The sequence below is a fragment of the Leguminivora glycinivorella genome, chromosome Z (assembly GCF_023078275.1).
Source record: "Leguminivora glycinivorella isolate SPB_JAAS2020 chromosome Z, LegGlyc_1.1, whole genome shotgun sequence".
Lineage (NCBI taxonomy): Eukaryota > Metazoa > Arthropoda > Insecta > Lepidoptera > Tortricidae > Leguminivora > Leguminivora glycinivorella.
Window position 1 is genome coordinate 22,272,534 of NC_062998.1, and position 17,271 is coordinate 22,289,804.

Below are 17,271 nucleotides of genomic sequence, written 5' to 3' on the forward strand. Positions count from 1 at the left end.
TGACGGTACGGAAACGCAGTGACTTTCGTATGGGGAACGTCATGCGTTTCCGTACCGTCGTCGTTTTTTGAGCAGCGGTGTGAGGAGCATGCGGTAAATACGGTACGGATACGATGCGTCACTGCGATTCCGTACCGTCACCGTTTTTTAAGCAGCGGTGTGGTCGCACCTTACGCATGAAAAGTTGCTCCGTATTTTTTTTTTCTTTCGATTGTTGTAATTTTTACACAATTTAACAACGCTTGTAGGCATATTTTCTTATTTTTCTGGAGATGTTAGGCTTCCCACAGACAGTCTTAAAAATTCATAATCTTAAAAAAAAATTGGTTGTCTGTAAAGTCGGTTTACGGACGGTAGTTTAACGTGATAACGTCAAACATTACAGTAGTATAGACAGGGCGGTCATAGTATAGCAAAAGGGGCCCGATTCTGGGACTTTTTTCACGTTTTTTTATTTATTTATTTATTTATTTATTTATTAAAAATACACAAAAGTTAACAGTATTTCACCAAAGCACTTATGTGGTAATATAATTATGTACATGTTAAATTGACATAAATAAAAGCAAACACACTTAAAAGTTAAACTATGGTTATTACATTAATCACCTAAGGAGTGTAGAGTCTATGAACCTTAAGAGTTTTCTGTAAAACACACCAACACTATCAGCAAATATGTCAATATCGTCTGTCTCCAACATGATGCGGTTAAGAGCAGCTCGGGCTCGAGCGGTGCGCCGGCCGCCGCGAACAGGCGCCGCCGCCGCCGCGCCGGCACCGCGCCCGGCATGCCAACCACCACATTCGCTCTTGGCACTTGCAGCCCCATTCTCTCAAGCACGGATGCGTCATCTACTCTATGGTGAAACAGTTGGCGGTAATACATAATATGCAGCAGTTTCCGTCTGGTTTCTAGAGTTTGAAGACCAACCATTCCTGTTACGAATAGAGATGGATACATATATGGGTAATATCCGTACAGTCGTTTGTAAATGTGCCTACAGAACTTCCTCTGCACTCTTTCTAGCATAGTGTTTTGTTCTTATTAGAAAGAATGCATTAAAATAAGCATCTTTTATAAATTAAAGTTTTTTTAAAACCTATTAATTTAGGAGTTAGAGTGGTGCAAAGTTGCAAAATTTTCCCGTAGCATTACTAAGGCGCCAGAGACAGAAAGCGATATCGACGGAGCCCCGCTTATTACAGAAACTGCATAGAATAGGAGCCTTCGGCCGTTTGAAGATACCTAACGAACCTAACCTATACCTATATAAAAGTCGTCATTTTGTATCCTAATTTTATTAAAGTGCTAGTGCCATTTACTAATCTTAGAACCCTAATATCTCAGTAAATATTAATGGAGAAGAAAAAGTTTATATAACAAAACATCCTTATTTAAACGTGTTCTATATGATTTATCAATATTAACATAGGTTATATTGGTAAAAAAATCATCGTAAATTTATTAAGTCTCTGGCGCCTTAGTAAATACTATGGGAAAATTCGCAACTTCGTACTGCTCTAACTCCTAAATAAGTAGGTTTTTCAAACAACTTCATTCTATAATAGATGCTTATTTTAATGCAATCTTTCATGTTTTTAAATTACAAAGCAGCTGTGGTGCTTTACTCAGGCCACACGCTACAACCATACCACACCATACCGAGCGCATCGATCAGCCGCTTAGTTCCAACGCGCGCCAATAGATGGCGCTTAAGCTATATTGGGAAACGGGACAATGACGTCATCTTTTTCGTGCATGCTGCCCGTAGTAACGAGTTATTAGACGTTATCACACGTTATCACGTCAAAAATTGTATGCAATCTGACAGTTCAAACTGACACTGACAAGACACTGACAGATCTGTCTCAGCCTATGGCTTCCCACAGACAGTCTTAAAAATTCATAATCTTAAAAAAAAATTGTATGCAAATTGACACTGACAGATCTGTCAGTGTCTTGTCAGTGTCAGTTTGAACTGTCAGATTGCATACAATTTTTGACGTGATAACGTCTAATAACTCGTTACTACGGGCCTATGGCTTCCCACAGACAGTCTTAAAAATTCATAATCTTAAAAAAAAAATTGTATGCAAATTGACACTGACAGATCTGTCAGTGTCAGTTTGAACTGTCAGATTGCATACAATTTTTTTTTAAGATTATGAATTTTTAAGACTGTCTGTGGCAAGCCATAGGCTTCCCACAGACAGTCTTAAAAATTCATAATCTTAAAAAAAAATTGTATGCAAATTGACACTGACAGATCTGTCAGTGTCAGTTTGAACTGTCAGATTGCATACAATTTTTTTTTAAGATTATGAATTTTTAAGACTGTCTGTGGGAAGCCTTAGTAGTAGTAGTGATTATATTCTCTTGGGTCCGATCCAAGTCCGATCGATCAAAACGATGAAGCTAGGAACACACTACGCGGACGTCCGTCGTAAAACGACCGCGACCGCGACCTATCAGTGTGCACGGAATAAAACATCCAGAGAGCCAGATTTCGATCGGACGTCCGTGCGCTCAAGGCCACGTCCGCGTCCGTCGACCGATAGTTTGCACGGTTATGTGTATTTCCATTGTCCAGATTCCCGTCCGCGGTCGATTCACGACGGACGTCCGCGTAGTGTGTTCCTAGCTTCAAGCTCGGAACACACTACGCGGACGTCCGTCGTAAAACGACCGCGACCGCGACCTATCAGTGTGCACGGAATAAAACATCCAGAGAGCCAGATTTCGATCGGACGTCCGTGCGCTCAAGGCCACGTCCGCGTCCGTTGACCGATAGTTTGCACGGTTATGTGTATTTCCATTGTCCAGATTCCCGTCCGCGGTCGATTCACGACGGACGTCCGCGTAGTGTGTTCCTAGCTTCAAGCTCGGAACACACTACGCGGACGTCCGTCGTAAAACGACCGCGACCGCGACCTATCAGTGTGCACGGAACAAAACATCCAGAGAGCCAGATTTCGATCGGACGTCCGTGCGCTCAAGGCCACGTCCGCGTCCGTCGACCGATAGTTTGCACGGTTATGTGTATTTCCATTGTCCAGATTCCCGTCCGCGGTCGTTTTACGACGGACGTCCGCGTAGTATGTTCCTAGCTTGAATAGTACCGTGAAATGGGGGCTTAAATAAAACGGACAACACCAGTTCGGGGCGACGCCGACGTGTGACATCGCAACGCATGGATCTGATTGACCCTTTTTAATGACTAGCTGGAAAACAAAATCCTAAACACTTGTTTTTGGTATATGGCACGTCAGTGTCAAATATTTAATTCAAGAAAAGAAAAAGATATCACTGCAACTTTTATACTTATTTATCCATTTATTATCGCATTACTCATCAGTGTAAAAAAATAAGTATTGTCGTTTTTGTTTTTTCTCATTGAATTGTGTGGAAATGGATCCAATCACAGTTTTGCAAAGTAGAATTGAACAACTGGAGGCCAAGTTAGGTTTAGCTACGAGTACGACTCCAGACGGTCAACAGGGGGATTCCGCTACCGCTCATTTACTTAACACCGCTCAAACTGTGAACAATGCCACAGTGGGGCTTGAAAAGCTCTCCGAAGCTGTGAATATGGCCAACGAACTGAACAACTACACCGACCCAAATTTCGTTGAAATGGTTAGAGCATTTTATTAATATGTTATTTATAACTCTCTCGTTTCTTATTTTCGTCGTATTAGCGGCTGTAGCGTATGTAGCTGAAAATTAGACACTTCCATAGACATGTACTTCTCAATTTTAGTTTGGCTTTTCCTACTTTCTAATGTCATTTAGCGTCATCAGCCTCATTAGACAATGATTTAGACCTGATTTAGACCAGTAACAACTTCGAATTCTGCTGTCAGTTTTCCGCAAGCTCTTGATCTTGCTAAATCTGGTGGCAACAATAATCATGTTTACTAGTTTTTTAATTTTTATATAATGGCTCTCTGTCAACACTGTCATATGCTTTGGCAAAATCAACAAATAGAATATGGATTGTTTGTGCGTACTCCCATTTCTTCTCCATCAGCTGTTTCAACAGAAAAATCTGATCCACGGTGCTGCGGTTCCAACAGAAGCCACACTGGTAGTCGCCGAGAATGGTTTCAGCATAAGGCTGGAGTCGACCCAGTATGCCGTTGGGAGCAGTGCAATGCCCCTGTAGTTGTTACACTTTTTCCTGGATCCTTTAAAAGTATGGTATATTATAAAACATTCAATTTCTATCTACTTACAATCGAAATGACAGACCTGCCACGGGTCAGTATGAAATTTACCTAATCACCAAACAACCATTTATTTCAGCTAGGTGACATACAATTTTAATACACTGTCAGCATAGAGTCAAAACAGTTGCGACGACACGAAAGTAGAATACTCAGTAAAAAGGCAATTTAGCTGGATGGCTAAGACTTAGAATGAATAATGATATAGTAACAAAACATGAGTAATATGTAACAGTTCATTTTAACAGTGCAACAAGGTTTGAATTCTCAAGACACTTAAGCATTTTAAAACCAGACGTGTTGCTAACGGGTCGTTTGGCGTTTATTCTACTTACCAATAAAAACATTACACAATCCAAATTTTTTTCTTCTTGACTGTTTAGCTTAGCGTTTGTCTGTTTAGAAATATAGACATTCGAAAATGAAGATGTTCTGATGTGCGTTCCCATTGAGGGTCCATAGACACATTTACACAGGGACATTTATTTATTTATTTCAATGACATTACAGATAAATCCAATGCATCATGAAACTTAAATTTAAGAAACAGTAAATAAGAACATGAAAAAAAACCGGCCAAGAGCGTGTCGGGCCACGCTCAGTGTAGGGTTCCGTAGTTTTTCGTATTTTTCTCAAAAACTACTGAACCTATCAAGTTCAAAACAATTTTCCTAGAAAGTCTTTACAAAGTTGTACTTTGGTGATTTTTTTCATATTTTTTAAACATATGGTTCAAAAGTTAGAGGGGGGGGACGCACTTTTTTTCCTTTAAGAGCGATTATTTCCGAAACTATTAATATTATCAAAAAATGATTTTAGTAAACCCTTATTCATTTTTAAATACCTATCCAACAATATATCACACGTTGGGGTTGGAATGAAAAAAAATATCAGCCCCCACTTTGCATGTAGGGGGGGGGTACCCTAATAAAACATTTTTTCCCATTTTTTATTTTTGCACTTTGTTGGCGTGATTGATATACATATTGGTACCAAATTTCAGCTTTCTAGTGCTTACGGTTACTGAGATTATCCGCGGACGGACGGACGGACGGACGGACAGACAGACATGGCGAAACTATAAGGGTTCCTAGTTGACTACGGAACCCTAAAAAAACCATAAAACAACACAATTCAGACATGTCAGCTATGTAGTCTTTTAGCGAAATTTGATAGTGCTGGTAAATTAATATCAGATTAAGATCTGCAAAAATGTAAATTGTGTTTGTTTATGTTTATAGGAAGCGCAGTATTGTTTTTAAGTAGTTATATTGTTTTTATATTATTACAGGATTTTATTTAAAATTTCAGTAGGTTGTGCGTTTTACGGGCGCTGGCATGTGTCAAAAAGAGGAACTTATAATGTTACTGTAGTTTTGTTGAAACAATAAACAAAAGTTTAGTTGGTAAAAAATAATAATAATGTTTTGTTTTGATTCAGAGTGAGCAGAGCAACAAGCATGCGCAGGTGGTGGCGGCTGCGGAGCCGGTGCTGCGCCATCACTGCTCCTGCATGCACCGCTGCAAACAGGTCACTGCTCAATATAAAACCACCTTCAAACAACTCTAATCCACTGCCCAGCTGCCATTGTTATTACATGACAATTTACACGAGCTGGCACTAATACAATAATTATTTCACTCAATAATGGACAGTGTTATGGAATAGCTAGTTAAATGTTGTGTGACAGATTAACCAATACAATTGTAACTCTTGATGACTGATATAGTGCGACAGAATATTATAATTTCGCAATTCTCTACATTTTTCTGTCTCACTGTACAGGTGTCACTAAAACAATTAGTTTTTCATCACATTTGTTGTTTAAAGGTCTCATTGCGTCTACGTGTACTGAAGAATAATGTACTATTTAATCCCAAGGGAGTAATGGATTTAGTTTTAAAAAATTAATACAATTCGTACAAAACTTCAGGCAAAGGATGTTTCAATCTGCCAAGAATTTTTGTTACTCAACCAAAATTTGACTATTAAGCTATAAAAAATATTATACGGTATGAAAAATGCATTTTATTTATGTTTTACAATTATTTCAGTGTGTTTTGCACACAGAATTTTATTTATATAGAAGAAACAAGTTCCTCTATTTGTATAGGGGCCGAGCGTGTCAAATTTTGTACTGAAGTTGTTTCTTGCCTGTAATTTTAAATATGTCTCAGGCTCTTGATTGTTCATAATTTTTGTGTTGTTGCAATTGAATATCACGTAACGAGGCATTTTTTATGTTTTGATTGACTTCAACTTACAAAAATTGACGCCCGAAAGCTGCAAGCTGTGATTAAAGACGGACAAAGTTCATTTGACACGCTAAGTAGATACGTTTGCTTGATCTAGGGTATATATTGGCCGCTGTACACATATGGCCAACGGTTCCACCAACCCCCTTGGCCAAGCGTGTAGAGGGCTACTTCTACTTGGCCGTAAGTTGGCAGTTGGCGCTTGCGCTTGCCGGCCAACCGATTGGTGTCGGTTTTTTGTCCACACATCAAAGGATCTTGGCGCCAATGGCCAACTGCGTTTACACGTTGGCGCTTCATTCAGTTGGTCGTCAGCCGTCAGAGAGGACAGTAGTGAAATATTTACGAAAATAATAAGTTTATCTATGCCAATAATAGTGTAGATTTTAGGAAATAAAATAACCTTGCAAATGTTTAATGTATTTCCTAAAAAAGATAAATGTTCTTATCAGAATATTCAAAAAATTGTTAATATTTCAAATAATTTAATTTTACTACGGGGTTATTATTTTTTAATCAAATTTTTCTGACAACGTCTATGACCTAGAATTTCCTAGACTTTTCCATTCCACGTCCATCTTTCATGAAGAGCCAATGCCAAGTGATTGGTTCGCCAATGTGTAAACAGCGGCTCTTATCTTGGCCAAGGGGTTTCACAAAGGGTTGGTGGAACCGTTGGCCATATGTGTACACAGGGTGTTTCACATTTGTATGGGAAAAATAAAATTGTGATATTTTTTCTGACTTCGCTCGGCTTTCGGTTCCAGCTTATCTTAAAGGCATATATACCAAATTTCAAGTGATTTGGACGTTGTTTAGAGGTCGCGCTTGATGAACAGTTTGAAAGAAAGTCACTAAAAAGTAATGTTATTCAATTTTATTACCAAATAAAACAATAGAGTAGTTGTAAATTATTTTAAAGTAAAAGTAAATTTATTAAACTTAAAATACAACAGTTGTAACATCCATTCTTGATAAAAGAAAGTTATCATCATCATAATTTAGCTTACAAATGTAAGCCGCAACCTTATCTTCTGTTCGCTTAAGTAGTAGGTAAGTAGTAACGCATTTTCTGTGATGTTCGACACCTATGTTTTGCTCTTTATCATTGACTGGAGCGTTAATTTCTATTATTAAATATATTCACCTCTTTGCGGTATCACCGTATCATAGACTATTGTCAGACTATCGACCAAGTCTCTGGTGTTAGGGCTACAATAATCGCTAACATCCTGGACATTAAATAGTTCGAAAACAAAAATCACAAAGGTAAGTACGGTCTATGTCCCGGTAAATATACTTAAGTCAAAGAACGATCTTGTTTTCTTCCTTGTCGTTACACTCTTGGCAGAGTGGTAGTCGTCACATCAGGGGTGGTAGCAAGCTTAACAATGCATGGCCACTCCTTACGCATTCGTAGAGTGGGCCACTGAATGCAGCCTTGACTTGGCCAGTCCATAGCATCTGAACCTTGTCCAGGACACTCCTAGCTTTCTTCTGCAACACCACATTTCTAGGACATCTATCTTCTTTCCCCTTGAAGTCCATGTCTCAGCACCGTAAAGAAGTATGGGAAAATGGGAGATACTAATGCCCTGACAAGTCGCATTTTAGTGGCATTTGTGATGTTTCTTTTTCTCCATATTTTCCTGAGCCGGTTCATGGCGGACCTGGTGATAGCCATGTGCCGCTTCATTTCTTCCATCTATCCTATTATTAGTGCCCTGAGAGGGCCAATAGACCACTGCTTCATGCCAAAAACAGGACAAAAAATCAACAAAACTTGTTCCTTAGAAGGAAGTCGAGCGTCCAAAAAATTACCATAAGGAACTATGCCTAGAAACTAAATGTCACGACTACTACTCATTTTTAAAAAAGAACTTGCTTCAATATAAACACTACTCATCAAAATCACTTTTAAACCACCTCCTACAAAAAGTTACACGAGTTTTGTTCCTAGCCTCTCCTGCGCCCATAGTAACTTCTTCAGACAAAAGTTGCCACAGAGCGCGACCTCTAAATATTGTCCGATTTCGCTGATTTTTGGTATATGGGCTCTGTATAGGTGTAGAACCAAGAAGAAAAGCGAAGTCAAAGATAAATCAAAATTTTGGAAAAATGAAACACCCTAGTGTACAGCGGCCATATGACATCTGTGGTTTTGCATTTATTTCGTAAATTTAACTCAGATAAATCGTTATAATTTACAATCTGACAATATGTTCTCGACTCGCGCTTGACTGCATGCCTGCGCGAGGCGCCCACCGTTGCCTAGCAACGGGTGTGCTACTCTCATAGCTGGGCACCGTTAATCAAATAGTTAACTTCGATAATCGTTAATCCGTTACTAAAAAAGTTAACTTCGTTAATCGTTAAAGCGATACATTTCGACAAATTTAACGGAAGTTAAAGTTAATCGATAATCCGTTAACACGTGAGAAAAATTGAATTTTACTTGCATCAATAATCCATTATAATGTATTTAAGTTACTGCACAGTACAGCAAAGCTTCTCAAAACATCCCTAAAGGGAGGCCTAGGTCAAAGCCCGAAATGTTAACAAATGTGAGTGTTTATAAAACGTCCCACTTTGTCGGCAAGATTTACTTGTATATTTATATTAATATACTGACAAGTGGCTTTATAGCAATCGACAAAGTGGGACGTTTTCCAGTGTACAGTGTACACTCACAAATATCGTTTTGAAGTGAATGTGGTCATAAATTGTGCTGCAATTAGCAGCCCTGACACAATCGCCATGGTAAAATCCTAGGATTTACTGAGTCAACGTTGGTAAAAAGCGAAGCAAAGAAATACTAGCTTAAGGTCAGTGTGGGGAAGACCGTCTACCCGGAAAGACCGTCTATTGACTATAACTTTTGTGTTTATATATCTACGTCTCTCACACCTCCGGAGGTATACCAGTTTTTCATCCTTAATCCATTGGTTTTCAATACCTATCTCTAGGACGAACACTAGTTAAGAGCGTTATAACATTTCGGCGTCGGGCGAAATTAGGTATTTTACCCGCCGCGCGAGCCCAATATGCCGACCCTTTCTAGCACGTCTTATCACTCGCTCGCACTACAATAATGGACAAAACAATCTTGATCCTTTCTATGGAATTTTGATAACAACCACAATCTACTATCTCGATATAAACTTTTGGTTTCTAATAAACATTATTTTGTACGAAAATACGAGAATATAGCGTGAAATAATATCAATTATGTTAAAATTTATTTAAAAAATTAAAGTAATAATTATAAAAGTAGATCCCATCCCAAATATTTGCTTTTGTTATATGATAAGTATTAGAGTAAAGTATAATTATATTAATATGATGATAAAATAAGACAAATACAATTCTAATTACTTCAAGGTGGTGCTCAGGGTCTGATGATGGAGCCAGATGGTGGTCACCAATACCAATGAACAATATGACTATACAACTTCGTGGTTTACATGTCATTCTAGCATTTTCACTTTCACATTTCAAGTGCATATACCACGAGTATAGGTTTTCGGGTGTGCTGATTTAAAAATTAATGACCGATTTGGAATCTGACATTGCTGACTGGCACTTTGACACAAAAGTCGTCATGGGTGTCGTAAAATAGGTTTTAGGGGGTGCTGATTCCAAAATTAATGGCCAATGTGGAATCTGACATTGCTGACTGTCACTTTGACACAAAAGTCGTCATGGGTGTCGTCAAATAGGTTTGCGGGGGTGCTGATTCCAAAATTAATGAACAATGTGGAATCTGACATTGCTGACTGTCACTTTGACACAAAAGTCGTCATGGGTGTCGTAAAATAGGTTTTAGGTGGTGCTGATTCCAAAATTAATGACCAATGTGGAATCTGACATTGCTGACTGTCACTTTGACACAAAAGTCGTCATGGGTGTCGTCAAATAGGTTTGCGGGGGTGCTGATTCCAAAATTAATGAACAATGTGGAATCTGACATTGCTGACTGTCACTTTGACACAAAAGTCGTCATGGGTGTCGTAAAATTGGTTTTAGGGGGTGCTGATTCCAAAATTAATGACCAATGTGGAATCTAACATTGCTGACTGCCACTTTGACACAAAAGTCATCATGGGTGTCGTAAAATAGGTTTTAGGGGTGCTGATTCCAAAATGAATGACCAATTTGGAATCTGACATTGCTGACTGTCACTTTGACACAAAAGTCGTCATGGGTGTCGTAAAATAGGTTTTAGGGGGTGCTGATTCCAAAATTAATGACCAATGTGGAATCTGACATTGCTGACTGTCACTTTGACACAAAAGTCGTCATGGGTGTCGTCAAATAGGTTTCCGGAGGTGCTGATTTGAAAATTAATGACCGATTTGGAATCTTGACATTGCTGACTGTCACTTTGACACAAAAGTCGTCATGGGTGTCTTCAAAAAGGTTTCCGGGGGTGCTGATTCCAAAATTAACGACTATTTTGGAATCTCACAGTGCTAATTGTAATTTTGACACAAAAGGAATCATGGGTGTTGTCAAATAGTTTTTAGGGGCACTGATTCCAAAATTAATGAAATGATTTAAAAAGTAATGACCGATTTGGAACCTGACATTGCACAGTACCCCTGGAAAGGAAACCTATTTGACGACACCCATAACGACTTTTATGTCAAAGTGACAGTCAGCTAGTGTTGAGTTCCTCACTCGTGAGGCACCTCATTTGTACCACTCATATTGTAAATTTGTCGCAGTACTTGACACGGCAAAAATGTATTGCATCACACTTCAACTCACCGCACCTCATTTTACTCGCTTGTGACAGTCGCAACACAAACACCTCACTCCTCACAAAGCATTCACGTACTTCAAATGTCACAAAAACGTCAAAACTCATCATCCACACGCGCGCCTCGCGGCCCTCAAATACTCGCTCGCAACAGTAGCAACACAAACACCTCATTCCTCACAGATCATGCACATACTTCAAATGTCACAAAACGTCAAAAACTCATCATCCATGCGCGCGCCTCGCGGCAGACGCGGCCCTCAAACTCCGTCGCGAGAGTCGACACCTCAAATGAAGTGGTCAACCACACGTTCAGTTACCGAACTACAGACCTTATGGCCGGGACAAAAGGTCCACCGATAAAATAAAATGTATCGTTTGACTCGTTTGTACCGGAAATCGCTTTGTACCGGAAAGACAGAAGAGGCACTGTGACAACAATACTTCAAAAATCCTATCAAAGTGAAACAGATAGTTACGTTTACCATAAGAGGGAGTAAGACAGACACACGCGGGCTTCAAATTTGCCTCACCAAAAATACGTTACACATGACTCGAAAGAAAACAATCTTATGCGCCGCAAGTTTTCATACATTTTACGCCTTTTTGATCCCAGCATAGTTAACTTGCTCGCAAAAATCGCGCGAAAAATCAGACGATTTCGCGTGAACCACATCTTTTGTCTCTGTCGCATTTGTGAAGTCATGAATAAATGCTGCTGAGATGCAAAATGTTGTTTTTCGCGGCAGGTCTTCATTTTGGAATTTTTTGATAGCTATTATTGTGCTAACACATTGACCAGTATAACGTGATATACCGCAGCAATAGAGTATGTATGGCTGTTGTTATGTGTAATCAGGGAGCTCTCGTAGACTGCACGGTGAAATGATAACTTTGAAGCGTTTTGAATATTCGGAATACCAAGTATATCAACACAGAGGGCCAACCACTGAGAAGATGCGTTTACGAAGCTTGCTTAAAAACAATTACAAGATTACTGTCCGAAATATAATATAAATTATGTGAAGCATGGTAGTTTAATTAAGTATTTAATCAGTAATAGAAAGAATAATTCATTTCTTAATTCAATATAATGATAAATAAATCCGAAACGAAACGTAATTCACAGGCGGTTGACGTTGACAGTATGACAGTTTACAGAAGAAAAGTTAGTTTGTACTTGTAGTTGCATTAGCAATATTTGCATAAAGTTTAGTTTTGTCCTACAGTGATAATACTAATAAATGAGCCAAAATGTAATAATGGTGACAACTTTTACACAATCAAAAATATACCTGTAATTCTGCCTTAGTGTCATTTGTGTGCAAAAAATAGTGAAAAGACTTACCGACGTCGCGAATGTTGATGGTGCTTTTAATTACTATCATATTGCTTTTAAAACACATGGAGTGGTAAGCTTGTTATTTTTATGTAAAAGTGGTACTAAGTATAAAACAATACGAACTTTAGTTTGTTTTAAAACATGCAGTTTTATGGTAACTATGCTAATCAAAGTATGTTGTTATTAAGCTGTTAATAATATGAAACCACTGTAATTTGTAGCAGTAATTTAAATGGAACAAACTGTAAATAATATTATTCAATGGCAAAATTAGACCCAGTTCCATAAAAACATCAAATTAAGTTGATATGCAGGTCTCTATGACAGTCCTTGAAATATTTTTTAATTTTATCTATTTTCTCTTGTTAAATGTTCAAGTACTCATTATGACTAATGAAATTTAGTATGTATAAAGGATATTTACCTAGTACACAACTACACATACTAGTTTTTGTTGCCGATGGATTTTGTCAAACAGCCGATGCTAGAAATTATATATATACAGATCAGTACCTCACCTCATTTGAAGTAAGACATTGTAACACCTCATTTTTGGAAATGAGGTACTCATACAAACTCGTTTGAAATTGATGTCCTACCCATCACTACAGTCAGCAATGTCAGATTCCAAATTGATTGATTAATATTGAGATCAGTACCCATGAAAACCTATTTGAAGACACCCATGATCACTTTTGTGTCAAAGTGACAGTCAACAGTGTCAGATTCCAAATTGGTCATTAATTTTCAAACACCTCCGGATACCTATTTGACGACGCCCATGACGACTTTTGTGTCAAAGTGACAGTCAGCAATGTCAGATTCCAAATTGGTCACTAATTTTGGAATCAGCACCCCTAAAACCTATTTTACGACACCCATGACGACTTTTGTGTCAAAGTGACAGTCAGCAATGTCAGATTGAACATTGGTCATTAATTTTGGAATCAGCACCCCCTAAAACCTATTTTACGTCACCCATGACGACTTTTGTGTCAGAGTGACAGTCAGCAATGTCAGATTGAACATTGGTCATTAATTTTGGAATCAGGACCCCTAAAACCTATTTTACGACACCCATGACGACTTTTGTGTCAGAGTGACAGTCAGCAATATCAGATTGTAGATTGGTCATTAATTTTGGAATCAGCACCCCCTAAAACCTATTTTACGACACCCATGACGACTTTTGTGTCAAAGTGACAGTCAGCAATGTCAGATTCCACATTGGTCATTAATTTTGGAATCAGCACCCCCTAAAACCTATTTTACGACACCCATGACGACTTTTGTGTCAAAGTGACAGTCAGCAATGTCAGATTCCAAATTGGTCATTAATTTTGGAATCAGCACCCCTAAAACCTATTTTACGACACCCATAACGACTTTTGTGTCAGAGTGACAGTCAGCAATGTCAGATTGAACATTAGTCATTAATTTTGGAATCAGCACCTCCTAAAACCCATTTTACGACACCCATGACGACTTTTGTGACAAAGTGACAGTCAGCAATGTCAGATTCCACATTGGTCATTAATTTTGGAATCAGCACCCCCTAAAACCTATTTTACGACACCCATGACGACTTTTGTGTCAAAGTGACAGTCAGCAATGTCAGATTCCACATTGGTCATTAATTTTGGAATCAGCACCCCCTAAAACCTATTTTACGACACCCATGACGACTTTTGTGTCAAAGTGACAGTCAGCAATGTCAGATTCCAAATTGGTCATTAATTTTGGAATCAGCACCCCCTAAAACCTATTTTACGACACCCATAACGACTTTTGTGTCAGAGTGACAGTCAGCAATGTCAGATTGAACATTAGTCATTAATTTTGGAATCAGCACCTCCTAAAACCTATTTTACGACACCCATGACGACTTTTGTGTCAAAGTGACAGTCAGCAATGTCAGATTCCAAATTGGTCATTCATTTTGGAATCAGCACCCCCTAAAACCTATTTTACGACACCCATGACGACTTTTGTGTCAGAGTGACAGTCAGCAATGTCAGATTGAACATTAGTCATTAATTTTGGAATCAGCACCTCCTAAAACCTATTTTACGACACCCATGACGACTTTTGTGTCAAAGTGACAGTCAGCAATCTGAGGTACTACATATTCGTAATCTGAAAGTAATCAAGTCAATAATTTCAGTTATTTTGAATCGATTATGATTCCGAATTATTGGTAATAGTAATGATTGTATAGATGATTAGTGATTCCTTTACATGTAATGGTAATTTACCGTTTCACTTGATTACATTACAAGTAATCTGACACCCAGTAGTGTCAGATTACAAAGTAAAATCAAGTAATCGTGTAATCCGGAATCGATTACGATTTCCCCATCTCTGGGTTTAGTTATATGGTTCATTGGTACTGGTGACCACCATCTGGCTCCATCATCAGACCCTGAGTACCACCTCTTGTCAAAGGTCTTGTTGAGACGAACCCAACGAGCCTAAACACGAAGTCGTTTACTTACATGGTTCACTGGTACTGGTGACCACCTTCTGGCTCCATCATCAGATCCCGAGTACCATCTTGATGTGTCTTATCATCTTGACCGTATTGTAATTTTCACATTTTTATCATCACAACGTTGTAATACTTTAACATTTAAACATAACAAAGTATTACAAAAGCAAAGCAAATATTTACGGATCTAGGATCAAATTCGTTGGTCGCTGTTTACACACACACAATGCGAGGATAGCCCGTGTAGAAACAAGGCGTCCGACCCACACAACAATAAATATTCTCGACGTTTGCGATGAAAACTCGGAGACCAAAGCGACATACGTCTTACCTCCTCGAGCTCCGGCGCGGCACTGAAATCGCAGGCGTCCGTCGCCGGTAAAATAGCGACAGGAAGGCTAGTTTTCAAAAAATTGGCAAAAAATCATGATAAAATATTATAACGACAAATGGATAACAGCAGTTTAAGCACATTGTGCAGATTATTTATATACTAAAATAACTTCGATAACATGTAGATTTTCGGAGAAATGATCACTTGTTTCGATGTATTTTCAAGACAAAATTGAGTTCGTTTTACTTTCAATTTCTCAATTTCAAAGGAATAAATGATAAATATTGTTTAATGGGCCTTAAGTACAAGATATTTGGAACTTAAATTTACCTCATTTATGAGAGTGATCTTATCAAATTGTACATAATAAGAGCTCCGAATTCTGTGCTTCACGCGGTTTTTCCTAAACGAGCATCAGAAAAACAATCATTACTAATTGAAAAAGCTTTTTTTTTCATATGTTTTTTATTTAACCGACAGTTAATAAGATGTTCTAACTGAAACAAGTACTTTCACTGTCTTTTAGTATGAGTAAAGTGTACAATTTTGTCGATAAATATTGTGCATTTTACAATATATCGCCTTTTTTTGTCATAGCGCTCTTAACATAAAACTTGATTCGTGTTTCGAACTCGAACATCGAGTTCAACATGGTTCCGCAAAAAATTAAAATAAAATAGAAGCAGTCGGAATATTTGTATATTTTGTATGTAACGTAGTCATTTAATAACCGTTCTTTCTGACTAGTACTATTAATCTACTGAAAACGCGCTCAATTTCTAGTTTTATGTTCTGAAATATGTAACTTAGAAATTGTGCCTACTCAGAAAGTCCGGCATAAAAGAGAAAGGCAAGACCGGCATATGATAAACAAGGAATTGCCAACCTTTTTTAGGCTTTATTGGAAGTGGAGTCGAGTGTAAACAATATCAATATATAAGTACGTTTTTGGCTTATGATAGTTGTGCCATTTTTGATTTTAACTTCGAAATACAGTTTTGATAATGATTCGTATGGTGTTACAAAAATCATTCGAAAGTATTAAGTAAAAAAAAAAATATATGTGACATAGTTGTGAACAATAATAAGAGGTGAAGAGAAGTAAGCCTACACTGCATTATTCATCATCGTATTTAAGTTGGTAGAATTATCGTAAGTTCTACCCGTTTTTTATTATTTTTGTTTAAGTATAATTATGTAGATTGTGCAACATGCGACGACAAATATTTCCAGAGAGAGTAAGGTTTCGAGTTGGTCATTATTTTTATGATCAGCATTACCCAACAGGGACCGTATGGGTACCCTTTAAAACGGTTTTGACCGAGTATTTTACGGCTACCCGACTGTTAATTGACATTGCTGACTGTCACTTTGACATAAAAGTTGTCATACGGTCAACGGGTAATGAGTCAGGGTGTCATGGGTCAATTATCGTGACTAAATTGGATTCGAAGGTGTTCGTTGGAAAAACAGTATTATCTGGACCTGAAAAGAAAAGGTTATGAACCCCATCTACGGGACATATGCCGGTCTTGCCTTATAAATAGAAAAATGCTTATATGTTCAAAATTTCAACGTTATTTTATTAATTATCTAGCACATTCTGCCCTGTTATTACGTAGAATAAGAATGATCATGATTTTGGAACCTAGTCTCATATGAAATTACGCGACAACAAGCACTAGACGGTCTTTCCGAGCACATCGCGGGAGGACGGTCAACCCGCCGAGCCTTAAAAATGTGATTTTTATCACTTAAAAGTACCTTAATTCACGAAAATGTTGTAAAAGCTTTGTAAAATATAATATTTGCTATCCCATAGGACCATGCGCATAACGCCAGACTACATTAATTATAGAGTT

General features: G+C 38.1%; 1 protein-coding gene across 1 annotated transcript in view; it reads left to right on the forward strand.

Moving 5' to 3' along the window:
• Window positions 1-3,272: 3,272 nt before the first annotated feature.
• Window positions 3,273-17,271, forward strand: part of LOC125240730 — a 39,387-nt gene continuing 25,388 nt past the window's right edge. Inside the window, exons 1-2 of the mRNA XM_048148767.1 lie at window positions 3,273-3,637; window positions 5,669-5,758. Of these exons, the coding sequence (XP_048004724.1) occupies window positions 3,410-3,637; window positions 5,669-5,758 (318 nt within the window). The 5' untranslated portion in view covers window positions 3,273-3,409. The remainder of the gene's footprint in view (window positions 3,638-5,668; window positions 5,759-17,271) is intronic.